Genomic DNA, 18,081 nt, shown 5'->3' on the forward strand with positions numbered 1-18,081 from the left:
TGCTTAACCAACTGAGCCACCCAGGTGCCCCGAGTCTGTCAATCATTTTACATCACTACCTTCACTTATCTTCCTGAGAATGTGGACTCTAACACTGTTCCCTTTAAGTCTCAGGCTTCTGACAGGGATGTGCAGGCTAGGAAAGCCCCGGCACCCCCTGCGCCCCTGTGCTTGTGGACATTCCCACAGATGCTTCCCTGACCAGAGCCTCTGCTGTGGCTGCACCAGCCCTTGGGTTCTCACTGTGACTGCAAGACAGGCCTCAGCAACACCGTCAAAGAACTCTAACAAAACCAGGTTTATTCCTCACAGATCCTGGAGGTCAGAGGCAGAAAGGTCTGGAGGGGGGCAGAGACTTAGAGTGAGTGAAAAAAAGCCCAGAACTGGGGGTCCTGCTTTTATTGGGGTTCATGAGAAGAGTAGCTACGGGTTCCTAGGTTCACTCTTTATTGACCAGTTTAAAATATATGAGCTATATTCCGGAACCGAAGGGGAAAGCAGGGTCACACATGTGTCATTATCCAGGTTACCCAGGGCTTTCTGAAGAGGTGCTTCATGCCTGGAGGCAGCCTGAGTGATTATCTGGAAATAGTGTCCCACACCTGCCAATATGTTTATTCAATATGTTTGTCCTTGAAATGGATGCCTCAGAAATCAAAAGCTTCATGTCAGGCACTTTGTCTGTCAACATGCTCCCGTGCTTCATAACTAGTCTCCTTGTTTTATTCTATCATTCATCTAGGAGTCCAGAATGCCTACCACAGCCACTGGCAAACGTTTATTAGCAAATGTATATCTCCAGTGGAGTCTACATAGAAAGACAAATTTGAATAAATAGATTGACCTGGTATGTTCGTAGAGTCTGAGACAACTGCAAGTGTGAGGATGCATCCTCTTTGGGTAAATACCTAGTAGTGTGATTACTGGATCACAGGGTAGTTCTACTTTTTAATTTTTGAGGAACCTCCACACTGTTTTCTCAGTGGCTCTGCCAGGTTGCATTCCCATCAACAATGCAAGACGTTGTCCATATCTCGCCAACAACTGTTGTTTCCTGTGTGGTTATTTGTAACCATTCTGACAGATGTGAGGTGATATCTCATTGTGACTTTCATTTTCTTTTCCCTGATGAATCTTGTTGAGCATCTTTTCATGTGTCTGTTGACCATCTGTATGTCTTCTTTGAGGAAATGTCTGTTCATATTTTCTGGCCCCTTTTAAATTGAATTATTAATTTTTTGGTGTTGACTTGTTTAAGTTCTTTATATATTTAGGATATATTTTTTAAATTTTTTTTCTGGGTTTATTTTTTATTTTTTTTAATTTTGATTTTTCATTATGTTATGTTAATCACCATACAATACATCCTCAGTTTTTGATGTAGTGTTCCATGATTCATTTCTTGGGTATAATACTCAGTGCTCCATGCAATATGTGCCCTCCTTAATACCCATCACCAGGCTAGCCTATCCCCCACCTCCCTCCCCTCCGAAGCTCTCAGTTTGTTTCCCAGAGTCCATAGTCTCTTGTGGTTCATTCCCCTCCTTCATTCTTCCCTTCCCAGTCTGACCGATCTCCCTGCTATTTCTTATGTTCCATAAATGAGTGAAACCATATGATAATTGTCTTTCTCTGTTTGACTTATTTCACTTAGCATAATCTCCTCCAGTCCCGTCCATGTTGCTGCAAATGTTGGGTAATCGTTCTTTCTAATGGCTGAGTAATAGTCCATTGTATATATGGACCACATCTTCTTAATCCAGTCATCTGTTGGACCACATCTTTTTTTTGGACCACATCTTCTTAATTCAGTCATCTGTTGAATCCAGTTGCTGCAAATGTTGGGTAATCGTTCTTTCTAATGGCCAAGTAATATTCCATTGTATATTTGGACCACATCTTCTTAATCCAGTCATCTGTTGGACCACTTCCATTTGAACCACATCTTCTTAATCCAGTCATCTGTTGAATCCAATCATCTGCTCCTTCCACAATTTAGCTATTGTGGATATTGCTGCTATGAACATTGGGGTGCATACAGCCCTTCTCTTCACTACATCTGCATCTTTGGGGTAAATACCCAGGAGTGTAATCACTGGGTCATAGGTAGCTTTATTTTTAACTTTTTGAGGAACCTCCATACTGTTTTCCAGAGTGGCTGTACCAGCTTGCATTCCCAGTGTAAGTGGAGTCCCCTTTCTCCACAACTTCACCAACACTTGTTGTTTCCTGTCTTGTTATATTTGGCCATTCTAACTGGTGTAAGGTGGTATCTAAGAAACTGAGTTTAAGCCTCTCCATTCATTTATCCTTAGGTAAGGGCACTTTGTGTTGAAACCCTACCTTAAGTAGAAAAAATAATAAAGTCACTTAGAGATATTCAGCCCCGTTAGGTGGTACAGGGAAGTTCTCTTTGCATAAATGTCAAAGCGGGTCAGTCTTTGAGGCCTCTGTACTTTAAGATAGGAGAAGCGATGCATTGTTAAAATTAAGGCCAGGTGTTCTATTCTGAATTTTTTTGTCTAAATTTCTCCATTCTTAGTATTTCATGTGAATGCAAACATTCATTCTTTTCATTTCTTTACCCTCCAAATTTCTCTCAAGCTTTCTTTCAACATAGTAGATAGGTTATGATGTTATAATTATGAGTCTTGTACATGTACATGCATGCATATGAGTGTGTTTGTTTGAAAGAAATATGTACATAAATGACATACATTTACATACACACAACCCTTAGTCTTGAACATTCTTAGGACCCAACAAAGTATTTCCATACATTTCATCTTTCCTCACAACATCCTTTGAAGTTGTATTTAATTATTCCACAGAATAATTTCTTTCTTCAGGAAAAAAGGAAGCCTGGAGGGATTATATCCTAACAATTGCATAATGAAGGAGTTAGTACTTATTCTGTACCTTCTTGAGTTCTATGTAAGTGGAACCATGCAATATGTACCCATGATTTTTCTTTTTTTAAAAAATTTTATTATGTTAGTCACCATACAGTACATCATTAATTTTTGATGTAGTGTTCCATGATTCATTGTTTGCATAAAACACACAGTGCTCCATGCAACATGTGCCCTCCTTAGTACCCATCACCAGCCTATCCCAGTCCCCCACTCCCCTCCCCTCCCCTCTGAGATCCTCAGTTTGTTTCCCAGAGTCCAGAGTCTCTCATGGTTCATCTCCCCCTCTGATTCCCCCCCTTCCTTTTCCACTTACTTCTCCTAATGTCTTCCATGCTATTCCTTATGTTCCACATATAAGTGAAGCCATATGATAATTGTCTTTCTCTGCTTGACTTATTTCACTTAGCATAATCCCCTCCAGTTCTATCCATGTCGATGCAATTAGTGGGTATTCATCCTTTCTGATGCCTGAGTAATATTCCACTGTATATATGGACCACATCTTCTTTATCCATTCATCTGTTGAAGGGCATCTCAGCTCCTTGTAGGGTTTGGCTATTGTGGACATTGCTGCTGTGAACATTGGGGTGCATGTGCCCCTTCTTTTCACTACGTCTGTATCTTTGGAGTAAACACCCAGTAGTGCAATTGCTGGATGATTCCTTCAGTTCCTGAAGTTGCACACTTGACATATGTACAGTTTATCACAAGTAATAATGCTCCAATAAAATAATTAGAAATTAAAAATTCTAGCGGTACATGACTCAGGGTCAGACCTGGAGCACAGTTAGCTGAGTCACACCAAATGGGGTGGGAAATTTCTCTTTTCTTTTCTCTTTCTCTTTTCTTTCTTTTCTTTTTTTTGTAAGATTTTATTTATTTATTTGACAGAGAGAGAGCACCAGCGAGAGAGGGAACACAGGAAGGGGGAGTGGGAGAGGAAGAAGCAGGCTCCCAGCAGAGAAGCCCAATGCGGGGCTTGATCCCAGGACTCCGGGATCATGCCCTGAGCCAAAGGCAGACGTTTAATGGCTGAGCCACCCAGGCACCCTGAGATCTCTCTTTCAACTGTGAAAAAGCACTGGCTCACATGTTGATATTAAAATAGTGAAATTAGGGGCGCCTGGGTGGCACCGCGGTTGGGCGTCTGCCTTCGGCTCAGGGCGTGATCCCGGCAATCCAGGATCGAGCCCCACATCAGGCTCCTCCGCTGGGAGCCTGCTTCTTCCTCTCCCACTCCCCCTGCTTGTGTTCCCTTTCTCGCTGGCTGTCTCTATCTCTGTCAAATAAATAAAATCTTTAAAATAAAATAAAATAAAATAAAATAAAATAAAATAAAATAAAATAGTGAAATTAAGGCAATTCATATTTGATAAACTCATTTTTTTTGTAAACTAGATTAGACTAAATATATAAAAGGAGTAAAATGACATAAATTGGTTCAAGATGGAAGAGCACTACAGCCACACACCTCCTGGATCAGCCTTAGAAACATAATGTAGAGATTTTTACCTTACTAAGGACTCTTGAGGAGCCCTGCAGAGATCAGAACAACTCCCTCCCTATAATCCTCTTTGATAATAATGAAGCTACATTAAGCCATTTTATTTTAGGATGCTTTGTATGCAGCAACAGCTGATATAACAAGCAAATTATGCAGAACTGAAGGCATTTTTAATAATCTGATTCTTTTTATTGTAGGCATTTTTTTAATAATTGAAGATAACATTCATGATTATTCTGTTCTTCAAGTTTATCTCATGTAACTGTATTAAAAAAATGTGTCCATTGAGGCCCCTTTGAGGCAACATGGAAAAGTTGGACAAGAATCCAAGCTTGCTGGTGAGTCACCCTGTGCTTGTGAGAATGATTGCATAATGGATGATACTGAAATTGTTCATTCACTGACCCTTCAGTGGTTATGGCAAAATTTCAAAGAGTAGGAGATATTCCATTTAGAGAAGTGGAAGGAAACATGCTTGTGTGTGGTACTGGAAAATTTCAACCAGAAAACAGAAAAGAACTTATTTTGCATGACAATAAATGTATGCTTTAATATTTGGCTTAATCATCCTTAAAGACAAGTTTGATTCTAAGGCCATATTATGTCACTCTATTTTACCCATATTTGTCTTTCTGTGTAGATCCCACTTGGAGACGTGGATATTATTATCATTTTCTTTTTTGTTTTTTGTTTTTGTTTTGTTTTGTTTTTTTGCAAGTGACTATGGTAAGCATGGTAGACAAAAGCTGTGTAAGAGGAAAGGATCCTAATGTGTAGAAAAATCCCACGATCAGCTATAACCACCAGTACGTCAAAGTCTGCATTCTCAGGAAGAGCAGGGAAGGTAATGAGATACAAAGGAATGATGTTCACAAAAGGGAAGCACGTGGTCTCAGATTTTTCTGTTTAAAATTTAAGTAAATAGCTGTTGTGGCTAAGAGTAGATTTTCCATAGGTATAGTATTCAGTAAATCAAAAGAAAAAAATACTCACTCTGACATATTTTATTTGAAAAGAAATTTTTCATAGCAGATCCATGTAATCTTATGAAATAAGTGAGAATGTCCAAATATTTCATATCCAAGGTTAGGAATAACATTGAGAAAGTAGGAAAATGACAAAGGGAAAATCTCTAGGATATCAGAGATATCACAAAACTTAATAAAGTAAATTATATAAATTATACAGATAGGGTGAGATAAAAAAATAAAAATTCTAGTAAAAAAAAAAACGAGATATATTCCACTTCAACAATCTGCAACAAGGAATCTCAATATTTAGCTCACGCTTTGAGCTCTGAAATCATGGGCACCTCTTTAGTCCCAGGACAATTGGCCCTTTCAGAGCTGCCATCCCAGAGAATCTCATCAGAGCCCTCTTTATGTCTGTGTTCCTCAGGCTGTAGATGAAGTGGTTCAGCATGGGCGTGACCACCGTGTACATCACCGAGGCCACAGCACTTGCGTGGGAGCTCTGGGGAGCAGCAGAGCTAAGGTACACACTGAGCATCGTGTAATAAAATAAGGAGACAACGGAGAGGTGAGATGCACAGGTGGAAAATGCTTTATACTTGCCCTGAGCTGATGATATTCTACGTATGGAGGAAACAATCTTAGAATAAGAGTAAAGAATCCCAATGAAGGCACCACCACCCAGCAACAAAGCTCCAAAATACATCACCATGTTATTCAGAAAGGTGTCAGAGCAGGAGAGTTGGATCATCTGATTGAGTTCACAGAAAAAGTGGGGGATTTCCACCTCTGTACAGAATGACAGCCACAACACCACTAAAGTTTCTAACAAGGAGTGCAAGAGACTTATGATCCAGGTCGCTAGAACCAGCAGTCCACAGAGCCAGGGGTTCATGATGACCGTGTAGTGCAGGGGGTGACAGATGGCCACAAAGCGGTCATAGGCCATCACAGCCAGGAGAAAGGCATCTAATCCTGCAAAAGGTATGAAAAAAGACATCTGGTTGAGGCAGCCTGCATAGGTTATAACTTTGCTCTGAGTCTGGATGTTCAGCAGCATCTTGGGGAGGGTGGTGGAGGTGAAACAGATGTCTACAAAGGACAGGTTGGCCAGGAAAAAGTACATGGGGGTGTGGAGGTGGGAGTCAGAGCTGACGGCCAGGATGAGGAGCAGGTTTCCAAACACAGTGCTCAGGTACATGGAGAGGAAAAGCCCAAATATGAGGGGCTGCAGTTCTGGTTTCTCTGATAATCCCAGAAGCTGAAACTCTGAATTTCTTGTATCATTTCCTGGGTCTATGTGGTGGAGGTGACTACCACTATAGGGGAAAATAACATGACTAATTTTCACACATAGTCACTGCTCACATTGTGGAAATGCAACAATTTATATTTTCCAGTCAGGAAACCAATTACATATAAGGCAAACAATGAATCATGGAACACTGCATCAAAAACTATTGATGTACTGTATGGTGACTAACATAACATAATAATAATAAAAAATAAGAAACTAATTGCAATATTTTTGAATGGATTTGGGCCCCTTGAGATGATCCCCACTTCCTCTCTGGTTATGAATTTCCATCCCAACATCAGATTTTTCTGAAAGTTCAGGTATTGTACAGTTTTATTAAGAAATCATTTCATGAACTTGAGGAATATATAGAGTGTTGACCATGTCTTGGAAATTCCTAGTCATAAAGTAGAGGGTGCTGAAAAGCAAAAGTTTCTACAATTCAATGATTGTGATAGGTAGAAGCAGATATAAAAATTAAATAATTGTGAGATGGTGACAGATGCTATGAAGAAAATGGAAGCAGGTTGTAGGAGAAAGTGGATGAGTGTTATGTTGAGTGTTCAGTCAAGACTGGCTGAGAAGGTGACATTTGAATAGAGACCTCAAGGAAAAAAGGGTGGAAGATGGGAGGTCTTCCCGGCAGAGGGAACTGTCAGTGCAAGGGCTTTAAGAAAGTGTTTCTGTCAGAAAATTAAGGCTCAGAAGGGAGCCAGTGTGTTGAGGGGAATGGGCAAGTGGGAGAGTGAGGAGAGGTGGTCGCAGTGAATTTTGGAGAACCATGTGGCCTCATAGCTGCTTAAATTTCAAGACACAGCGACTTCCTCATCCACACTACATACCTCTTGCACTTTTTGATCTGGTTGCAATAACATCTTGTCCATTGACACCCTTCCTTAGTATCATCTATTGATGAAGTTTGGCCTGTGTATTATAATGGTCACCTTGTAATAGAAGATCCCATGTATTCCTGCTCTGAGGACCGCTCTCACTCATCAAGGTGCCCATGCACATGTGCGCGCGCGCGCACACACACACACACACACACACACACACTCACGTTCACAGCACAGCACATCATGTCCTCCTGTTGTTTGTTGTTCTATGTCCTTCTCATCTCCCCCATGCCTGCCCCAACACAGTGTTTAGGATATGAATGCATACACATCAAATTACCTTTCCATTAGGAATGTAGAAATAAGACCCAAAAATTCCTATTCATAGCTTCCCAGGGACAAATCATCTTGGGGCTACATTTTGGAGTGTCCACTTTCTGACCTGTGTGTAAAGAAACATAAATAATTGTGTTCAATAAAGAAGGGGGAGAGGGAGAGGGAGAAATGAGAGGGACATAAAGAGTAAAATGATCTAATTAGCTCAGTTTTCCTGACAGACTGCGAGGAAGGAAAGCTGCTTTGGTGGTAGTGACTTCAGGTCCTGGTTACATCTCATTTATACCCAGCAAAAATAATAAAAGAGCAAAATTAAATTTGTTCACAGCACAAAGTAGCAACATCTTTATGGTGTGAAACACCTTACAGATTGAACATCACAAGAGAAAAATGAGTAAAAAGAATAAACCAACACTTCACAAAATCTGGGTGCTTTTATTACCAGATAGATGACTTGTTTTTCCTGTGCCTATTCCATATTTATTTGACCAGTTGGTTTTTATTTGGTCCAATAGAGGATGAGGTGAGTCCCTTTATCACTTTTCTTACATGACATCTGTTTTGTGTTTACTTGTCATTCTCACCCTATGGGTTTTAGTCACATTCTTGACAAGTCCGATGAGCACAACTGCTATGGTTTTGTTCCTTTCCCAAAATGCAAAAGCCTTCACAGACTCTAGACAATCCTACACACCTCATGGCAATCTGTCCTCTTACTCTGAATACACTTCATGTGACTTATCTGAGGACAGTATCTCATGCTCACATTTATCTCACTGCACTCTTGTCTGTTACTGTGATGTAAGGACCAAAGGAGCAAGGACTTCACTTGTGCTGTTCATGTTTTTCTTTATGAGTGTGGATGTATATGCACTTATATAGAAACAAATGAAAGAAAATGAGACGTTATGAAATACAGAGAATGAGAGAGGTGATAAAACCAGGTTAAGGGGAGCAGTTTCAGTGTAACTTTATTCAACAAAAATAAGGGGAGTGTAGAGAATTAACTGAAACAGGATCTACAGGAGCAGTAATTCCACAAAATCAATATGAAGGAATATTAAAATTCCCCACGACCTTGAAATAGAAAGGTACAACACGTAAAGTTCTTAGAAATTTCTGGAATGTACCAGATGTTCTTTTGGTATGTGTTGAATGAATCAGGAATTAGAGCTCATTAAATATGTAGATTTAATACATGGCAAAGTTGCAATTCAGTTTTGCTGGAAAATGGATTATTGATGGAAATTGTGACAAAAGGCTTTCTACATGGAAGGAAGTGCAGTGGCTGCTTGTCTCACACACCTCACAAAAATCAGAAGGAGTAAACCCTCAGCGTAAGAGTAGCCATCCCATTTTAGATGCACATCCAGAAACCTACACATGAAATCCACAGGCAAAGCATTATAATTAAGGCAAAAAACTCAGAAGTAAGAAGATAGATTTAACTAAACAAAATTTAATACTATTTTATGACCAAAAATATCTCACTAAAAGTCAATAGAGAAACTGTGATTTATAACAATTATTTGAAATGCTGATAATTATAGATAAATCGGTATATAATATGTGGACATATAATAATAATATACAAATGTGCATGGTGATGAAATACAGGAATCTTTGCTCAAGCTTATTAACAGTTTAAAGACGCTACAAGAATTTCTTTCACACCCAACACCCTGAGAAAACAATTAAAGTGCTGTCACATTAATTGGGTTTGAAATTTTTAAACAAGTAGCAAATGTGTACTTTTTTTTTGCCGATTAATTTTTATCTTTTTAGAATAATATTTTTTTATTATATTATGTTAGTCACCATACAGTACATCCCTGGTTTTTGATGCAAAGTTCGATGATTCATTAGTTGCGTATAACACCCAGTGCACCATGCAATACATGCCCTCCTTACTACCCATCTTTCTAATTTTGTTGTCAGAATTGTGTAGTGTTATAGTGCCTTGGGGAGGATCTGAAGAGAGTTAAAATATTAAAATATAGATGTTTTGGGGACATCTCACTGGCTCATTCAGTAGAGCATGGGACTCTTGAGCTTGGGGTTGTAAATTCAAGCCCAATTTTGGGTGTAGAGATTACTTAAAAAAATAAATAAATAAAATAAAAAATAAAATAAAAATAAATAAATAAATAAAAAATAAAATAAAATAAATTAAAAAAATAAAATAAAAAATAAAAATAAAATAAAAAATAAACACAGATATGCTCTAACTCAGGGTTTCTCAGTCTGTGCACTACAGACATTCTGGGCCAGAGACTTCTCTGTGGTGGGCTGTGTTCTATGCATACAGGATGTTAGAGCATCCCTGGCCTCCGCACGCCCCTCCCCAGTGTGACAACCCAAAAAGTCTTCTAACATTACTCAATGTCCCTGGGGACCTAATAACCTTTGGTTATGAAACATAGTTTTACCTATTTAAAACTATTTTGTAGCATTGATATAATCATAATTTAAGAAGGAAAAGATATGATAGATCATCAGAAGTGTAAATGACACAGCCACACCATGAGATGTCATGTAAGTGTTGAAATCATGAATCAGCATTACACTGGTTGACTGGGGGACGTGTAGAAGGTATTCCCGAGTCAGAAAGACTGGGGGAGAAAATCTAGAAAGAAAGATTGTGCCAGAACATAAAGGTTACTTATGATTTGCATAGGTTTCTTTTCATAGATCCGAATTGAAAGCATGTGAATTTGTAAGTGTATATAACACAGGATAGTTTTAGAAGAGACAGAGCCTTTTGAAAGATAGAAGAACAGTGAAACTGTACTTAGGGGAAGCAGAGTGGTTCAAAGCAACTGTCTGAAATGAAATTGAAGGAGAACCCAAAACCAACTTCTGAACAAAAATCTTTTAAAGGAGATAATGCTAAGTGAAATAAGTCAAGCAGAGAGAGACAACTGTCATATGATTTCTCTCATCTATGGAACATAAGAACCAGGATGATCAGTAGGGGAAGAAAGGGATAAAGAAAGGGGGGTAATCAGAAGGGGGAATGAAGCATGAGAGACTATGGACTATGAGAAACAAACTGAGGGCTTCAGAGGGGAGGGGGGTGGGGGAATGGGATAGGCCGATGATGGGTAGTAAGGAGGGCACGTATTGCATGGTGCACTGGGTGTTATACGCAAGTAATGAATCATCTAACTTTACATCGGAAACCAGGGATGTACTGTATGGTGACTAACATAATATAATAAAAAATCATTAAAAAAAGAATTTAATGAAATCGACATGGATCCAAATCTAAATTAGATTGTCAAGGCCTAGGGAATAAAGAATTTGAAAAAGTCATTTAAGGTGGAAAGAAAGCGATATCTAAAGTTTCATGTCACATTAAGAGATATGGGACAAGTATGCTTATGGAAGGTAAAGGTGATTCTTGGTCAAAAGCAAAAAATTCCTTCGAAGTGATGGCATTTTATTTTACAAATAGATCCAATAATAAAGGCCACAAGGAACAATAAAGAATACAGAGACGTGAACACTAGTTGAAAATAAGTATAAAGGGTGATTTGTGAGCAATAAATATGCAGAAGGACATGCACTTTCATTTTTTGGAAAGCTGGTATTCACAAGTGAATAAGTGAATAATATCAAGGTGACAGATCAATTATTCAGCAAAAAAAAAAAAACTAGAAAAAGCAGCGTATGGAATATATTATGACTACCTCACAGACTTTACCACACAGAATTTATACACTCTCACACATTCTGCACAAATATATCTACACATACATAAAAAAGTGAAATGGCAAGTAGCTAAATTGGTAAAATAAACAGTAATCTTTCCCTGAAAGAACATAATAAGAAACAGGAATAAAACTGACCATACCCCACTATGCAAACACCAAGGACACCCACAATTTTCAATGGAGAAAGTGAGTGGTGAGCTAAGCCAGACCCTGTTCAGGCTCACAGGTAACGAGGTAATCATAAAGGAAGCTCATCAGCAGACTTTTTCACATAATACGTGTAAAACATTTCATTTGAATACTGAAGAGAGAGGAGGTACTGTGATATGTATGTTTCACGTACTGCTCTTGCAAGGATATACCTGCAAGAATTTTTTTGTCCGGATTTTTCTCGTCAGTACGGAAATGTAGTCTAATATGTTCCATCTTAAACATGAAAAGACATGTTTTCACATCACTGTATATCCTTCCACAGCTAATACTTGACTTTTCCACTCTGGATAATTGCAAATATCCTTGGTCTTATGTTCTACTTTTATGCTTCCCATTCCTTATCTAATTGGGTTTCCATTTTTACCATTTAGTTGTTATGTTGAACCTTGCATTTCTGAATTCAAAATTCACTTCTATTTTTACCATCATAAATACATAAATGAATCATTCAATACATTTCTTAATTAAGCCAGCATACAGGCACAACAAACTCTCAGCTCTGGGCTGGGCTGCGCTGGCCCTGAGGTGACCTCAGATAGACGCTGTTCTCTTTCATTCTCTTGACCTTCTCCTGCGTTCCCTACTGGGCAGTAAAACTCATCTAGATGGGGTCTCTGAGAGGAAGGTCTCTACATGGACATCAAAATACCTGTCTGGTTGGTAGATGATGGAGGACGAAGCTCTGTCCCCAGACAAGAGAGCAGGAATGGGTCAGACTCCAGTGCCCCATCCAGACTCAGGACTGCACAAGAGATGACCAGGTCTTGTCCAGCCCAAGGTTGCCTGAGCTGCAGGACTGCAACAGAGGAGTATTTACAGCTGGTTCAGTCTGCTCATTAGGATCATTTCCCTCCTGTTCCTCCCACCTGTAGGCACATGATCTCCCTGCGGGACACTAGTGTGGACAGAAAGGAAAATTTTCCTATTGAAATTCTGTTCCTAGGGGACTGGCTGATAAGCCAGGTGAAGTGAATGTTTTCTCCTGTTTAAGACTGAGGAATCCAGTCTTGGATTCCTGGACCCTGAACCCAGGGTCCCCTGGCTTCTTCAAACATTGACTTGAATTCTGTCAGGACGCTCCCAGTTTTTAAACTCTGTGCCTGTGGTCCCAAGCAGAGGTGGTTCTCTTCCCCTGGGCACATCTAGCAATGTCTGAGGGACGCTGCTAAACACCTCCACTGAGCAGGACAGTTCCCAACACAGATAATGACCCTGCCTCAAAGGTCATATTGAGAGTGTGAGAAAATGTACTCTAGACCAGCACTTCTCCAACTTCAAAGTGCATGTGAATCACCTAGGATTCTAGCTCAAATGTAGATTCTGCTTTTGAAGATGCTGGTGGGCCCAGGAGTTCAGCATTTCTAACAAGCTCCTGAGTGAGGTCGATGCTGCAGGTCGTGGTCTGTGGACCACTCTTTGAAAATCAAGGCTGCGCCCCTTTGATAGAGTAAGGTGCAGGGGTCATAGGCCTTCTTCACAAAAAAAATATCGTGTTTGCCTAAAATTTGGAATGAGAATTGTATCCAGTCATTGTAGAGGCTGTAATAAATTCTGTGTTTGTTTCTTTTATATTAGGACTCTTGAGTGGCACCAAATAAAATACTTTTGAAAAATACTTTCTAATAGGCAGAATCAGCCTTCTTAACTGGTCCAAATTTTAATTCATGGAATGTTTGAATATGTTATTCTTTATAGGAAGAAGGAGGTTAATGTAGCAAACGAAATAAGGCTCTAATCAGCTGATTTTAAACTAAAGTTGGCCAAGATTATGGAGGTAGAATTAATGTAATCACCATGTTCCTCTGAATGTGAGAGAGGAAGGCAGAATAGTTGGATCAGAGAGAGATTGAAGATGCCATGTCACTGGCTTTGAACATGGTGAAAAGACAATGAGCCAAAGAATGCTTGTTGTCACTAGAAACCATAATAGGAAAGAAAAGAGTCTTTCCTAGAACATCCAGAAGGAACCAGGCCCTGCAGACATCTTGATTTTAGCCCGCTGACACTTAATTCAGCCTTCTGACCTTCAAAACAGTAAGAGCATGAATTAGTTTCTTTCTTTTTTTTAAGATTTTATTTATTTGTCAGAAAGAGAGAGAGAGAGCACAAGTAGGGGGAACGGCAGGCAGAGTGAGAACAGGTTCCCCGCTGAGCAAGGAGCCTGATGTGGGACTCGATTCCAGGACCCTGGGGTCATGACCTGAGAGAAAGGCAGATGCTTAACTGACTGAGTCACCCAGGCGTCCCAAATGATGTGAAGCCTCTAGTGTGGTAATTTGTCATAGCAGAAATAGGAATGTTATGTAGACATTTATCCTACAAAATTGGAGGAAAGTGAATTTAATGTCTCAATTAATTCATTTCTCTTCTCTTGGGTAAGGGCATTTTATGTTGAAAACCAACCTTAATTGGAAGAAAAAAATAGTAAAGTCAGTTTGGAGCTTCTGTTGAAATGGAGTGGAAAAAGTGAATTCCCCATTGCTAAAATATGAATGTGATTTACTTTATTTATTTATTATTTACTTATTAACAATTTATTTATTTAGTAAAGATTTATTTATTTATTTTGGAGAGAAAGTGAGAGAGAAGGCACTTGCATGAGGGAGGGGAGGGGCAGAAGGAGAGGGAGAGAGAATCCTCAAGCAGACTCCTCACTGAGCACGGAGCCTGACAAGGTGCTCAAATCGAGGACCCTGAGAACATGCCCTGAGCCAAAAATCAAGAGTCAGACCCTTAACTGACTGAGTCACACAAGTGCCCTTTGTATTGATTTTTAAAGTAATCTTTATGCCTAATGTAGGGATTGAACTCATGACTCAGAGGGCAAGAGTTGCATGCTGGGGCTACCTGGCTGTCTCAGTGGGTGGAGCGCATGGCTCTTGATCTCAGGATTGTGAGTTTGAGTCCATGTTGGGTACAGAGATTACTTTAAAATCTTTAAAAAAAGAAAAAAAGGTGTTGCTTGCTCTGCTGACTGAGCCAGCCCAGGTGCCCTGTGACTTTAGATTTAAATATAAATTCTTTTTTAAAAAATATAAATTCTGACTCTGAGCCCTTCATGCATTAAGATTAAAAAAGTAGTTCATTACTAATATTAAGGTTGCCCATTCTACTTTAAGTCTTCGTGTCTAAATATCTGCATTCTTTTTAAATTATTTTATTTTATTTTTTATTATGTTCAGTTAGCCAGCATATAGTACATCGTTAGTTTTTGATGTAGTGTTCAACAATTCATTACTTGCATGTAACATCCAGTGCTCATCACAACATGTGCCCTCCTTAATACCCATCACCTGGCTACCCCATTCCCCACACCCCTCCCCTCTTTAACCTTCAGTTTGTTTCCCAGAGTCCAGAGTCTTTCATGGTTTGTCTTACTCTCTGATTTCTTCCCATTCAGTTTCCCTCCCATTCCCTGTGGTCCTCCGTGCTATTCCTTATGTTCCACATATAAGTGAAACCATATAATTGTCTTTCTCTTGTTGACTTATTTCACTTAGCATAATCTCCTCCAGTTCCATCCATGTCAATGCAGTTAGTGGGTATTCATCCTTTCTAATGGCTGAGTAATATTCCATTGTATATATATGGACCACATCTTCTTAATCTGTTCATATGTCAAGAACGTCTCAGGTCTTTCCACAGATTGGCTATTGTGGACATTGCTGCAATGAACATTGGGGTTCAGGTGCCCCTTCTTTTCACTACATCTGTATCTTTGGGGTAAATACCCAGTACTGTCAATGCTGGGTCATAGGGTAGCTCTATTTTTAACCTTCTGAGGAACCTCCATACTGTTTTCCAGAGTTGCTGTACCAACTTGAATTCTCACCAACAGTGTGGGAAAAGGGTTCCCCTTTCTCCACTACCTCGCCTAAATTTGTTGTTTCCTGTCTTGTTAATTTTAGCCATTCTGAAATGTATAAGGTGGTATCTCATTGTGGCTTTGATTTGTATTTCCCTGATGACTAGTGATGTTGAGCATTTTTTCATGTGTCTGTTGGCCATTTATATGTCTTCTTTGGAGAAACTTCTGTTCATGTCTTCTGCCCATTTCTTGACTGGATTATTTGTTTTTTCAGTGTTGGGTTTGATAAATTCTTTATAGATCTTGGATACTAGTCCTTTATCTGATATGTCATTTGCAAATACCTTCTCCCATTCCGTAGTTTGCCTTTTAGCTTTGTTGACTGTTTCCTTTACCATGCAGAACCTTTTTATCTTGATCAAGTCCCAATAGTTTATTTTTGCTTTTGTTTCCCTTGCTTTTAGAGACGTGAATTAATTACAAAGAAACAGAGGTTTCAGGTTGATTTCATTGTTACAATTATATAACAAAGCTTTAAAGCTTGTGTGCACTTTCTTGAATTATATGTAAATGGACTCATGCAGTATGTACTCTTAATTTTTGTATGATTACTTAATCCAGAAAATTTGCATTTTAAATCTGTTTATTGCATTTCATTGTATTTCAATGAATTTTTTAAAAGAAAAAATATCTGATATAACTAATCAATGAATTCAGCAGGATAGAAAGTTTTCAATATACAAAAATTGGTCACCACTCTATATGCCAATAAGAAACTATCAGAAAGAGAAATTAAGAAAGCAATCCCATTTACAATGACACCAATAAGTAAATACCTAAGAATAAATTTAAGCAAGGAGCCAAAACACCTGTACACTGAAAATGATAGGACATTGCTGAGAGAAATTGAAGATAACATAGATGGAAAAATATTCCATGCTCATTGATTAGAAAAATTAATATTCTTTTTAAAGAAGATTTTATTTTTGCAAGAGAGAGAGAGAGAAAGAGAAAGAGCATGAGTGGGGGGGAAGGTGCAGAGGGAGAAACAGACTCCCTGCTGAGCTGGGACCCCCCCCAGTGCAGGACTTGATCAAGGACCTTGCAATCATGACCTGAGCTGAAGGCAGACACTTAACTGACTGAGCCACCCAGGTACCTGAAGAATTAAAACTCTTAAATAAATGTCTATACTACCCAGAGAAATCTGTGGATTCAGTGAAATCTCTGTCAAAGTTCCAATAGCATTTTTTATAGAAATAGAACACTCCTACAATTTTCATGGAATCACGAAGACCTCGGATAGATAAAATAATCTTGAGGAAGAATAGCAAAACTGGAGGCATCATGTGCCCTGATTTCAAACTATATTACAAAGGTACAGTAACCAAAAAAGAATGATACTGGCATAAAAAAACACACAGATCAATGGAAAGGAATAGAGAGCCCAGAAATAACCCCCCAGATATGTGGTTAATTAATTTACGACAAAGAAGGCAAGAGTGTATGATAAAGATGGAACAGTCTCTTACAAGAAATGGTGTTGTTTAAACTGGAGAGTCACATTCAAAAGAATGAAACTGGACCACTATCTTATAACATAGACAAAAATTAACTCAAATTTATAATATTCGAATGTATGATCCAAAGCCATAAAACTCCTAGAAGAATAAGTACTGGTCTTGGCAATGATTCTTAGGATTTGACACCAAAAGCAAGGGAACAAAAGCAAAAATAAACAGGGTCTATCTCAAACCAAAAACTTCTGCACAGTAAAGGAAACCATGACAAAATGAAAAGGCAACCTCCTGAATTACAGGGAATATTTGTAAATCACATATCTGATAAAGGGAAATATTCCAAATACATAAAGAACTCATGCAACTCAATAGCAACAAGCAAACAATCTGATTAAACAACAGGTAGAGGATCTGAATAAACATTTTAACAATGAAGACATACAGATGGCCAACAGGTCATGAAAAGATGCTCAACATCACTAATCACTAGGGAAACACAAATCAGAACCACAATGAGATATCACCTCATGCCTCTTGGAACGGTCGGTATCAAAAAGACAAGAAACAACAAGTGTTGGTGAGGATGTGGAGAGAAGGGAACCCCATGCACAGTTGGTGGGGATGTGAATTGGAGCAGCCACTGTGGAAAACAGTGTGGAGGTTCCTTGAAACATTAAAAATAGAAATACTATAGGATCTAACAATTCCACTTCTGAGCATTTATCTGAAGAAAACAAAAACACAAATTCAAAAAGATATGCATACTTCAATTTGATTGCAGCATAATTACAATAGTCAAGGCACAGAAACAACCTAGATGTTCATTGATGGATGAATGGGTATAGTGTGCTGTACCGGGTGATGTATATAAGTTTTGAATCACTATATTGTATGCCTGAAACTAGTGTAACACTGTATGTTGATTATACTGGAATTAAAATAAAATAAAATAAAATAAAAATGAA

At 38.8% G+C, this 18,081-nt stretch overlaps 1 protein-coding gene across 1 annotated transcript; it reads right to left on the reverse strand.

Annotated features, from left to right (window-relative positions):
• Positions 1-5,721: 5,721 nt before the first annotated feature.
• On the reverse strand, positions 5,722-6,522 carry LOC125280914 (olfactory receptor 7A17-like; the record flags this gene model as incomplete). Its single annotated transcript, XM_048211652.2, has 1 exon — positions 5,722-6,522. A coding segment is annotated over one exon (801 nt), but the record flags the coding sequence as incomplete, so codon positions are not given.
• Positions 6,523-18,081: the final 11,559 nt, after the last annotated feature.

The sequence above is a fragment of the Ursus arctos genome, unplaced genomic scaffold, assembly GCF_023065955.2.
Source record: "Ursus arctos isolate Adak ecotype North America unplaced genomic scaffold, UrsArc2.0 scaffold_14, whole genome shotgun sequence".
Lineage (NCBI taxonomy): Eukaryota > Metazoa > Chordata > Mammalia > Carnivora > Ursidae > Ursus > Ursus arctos.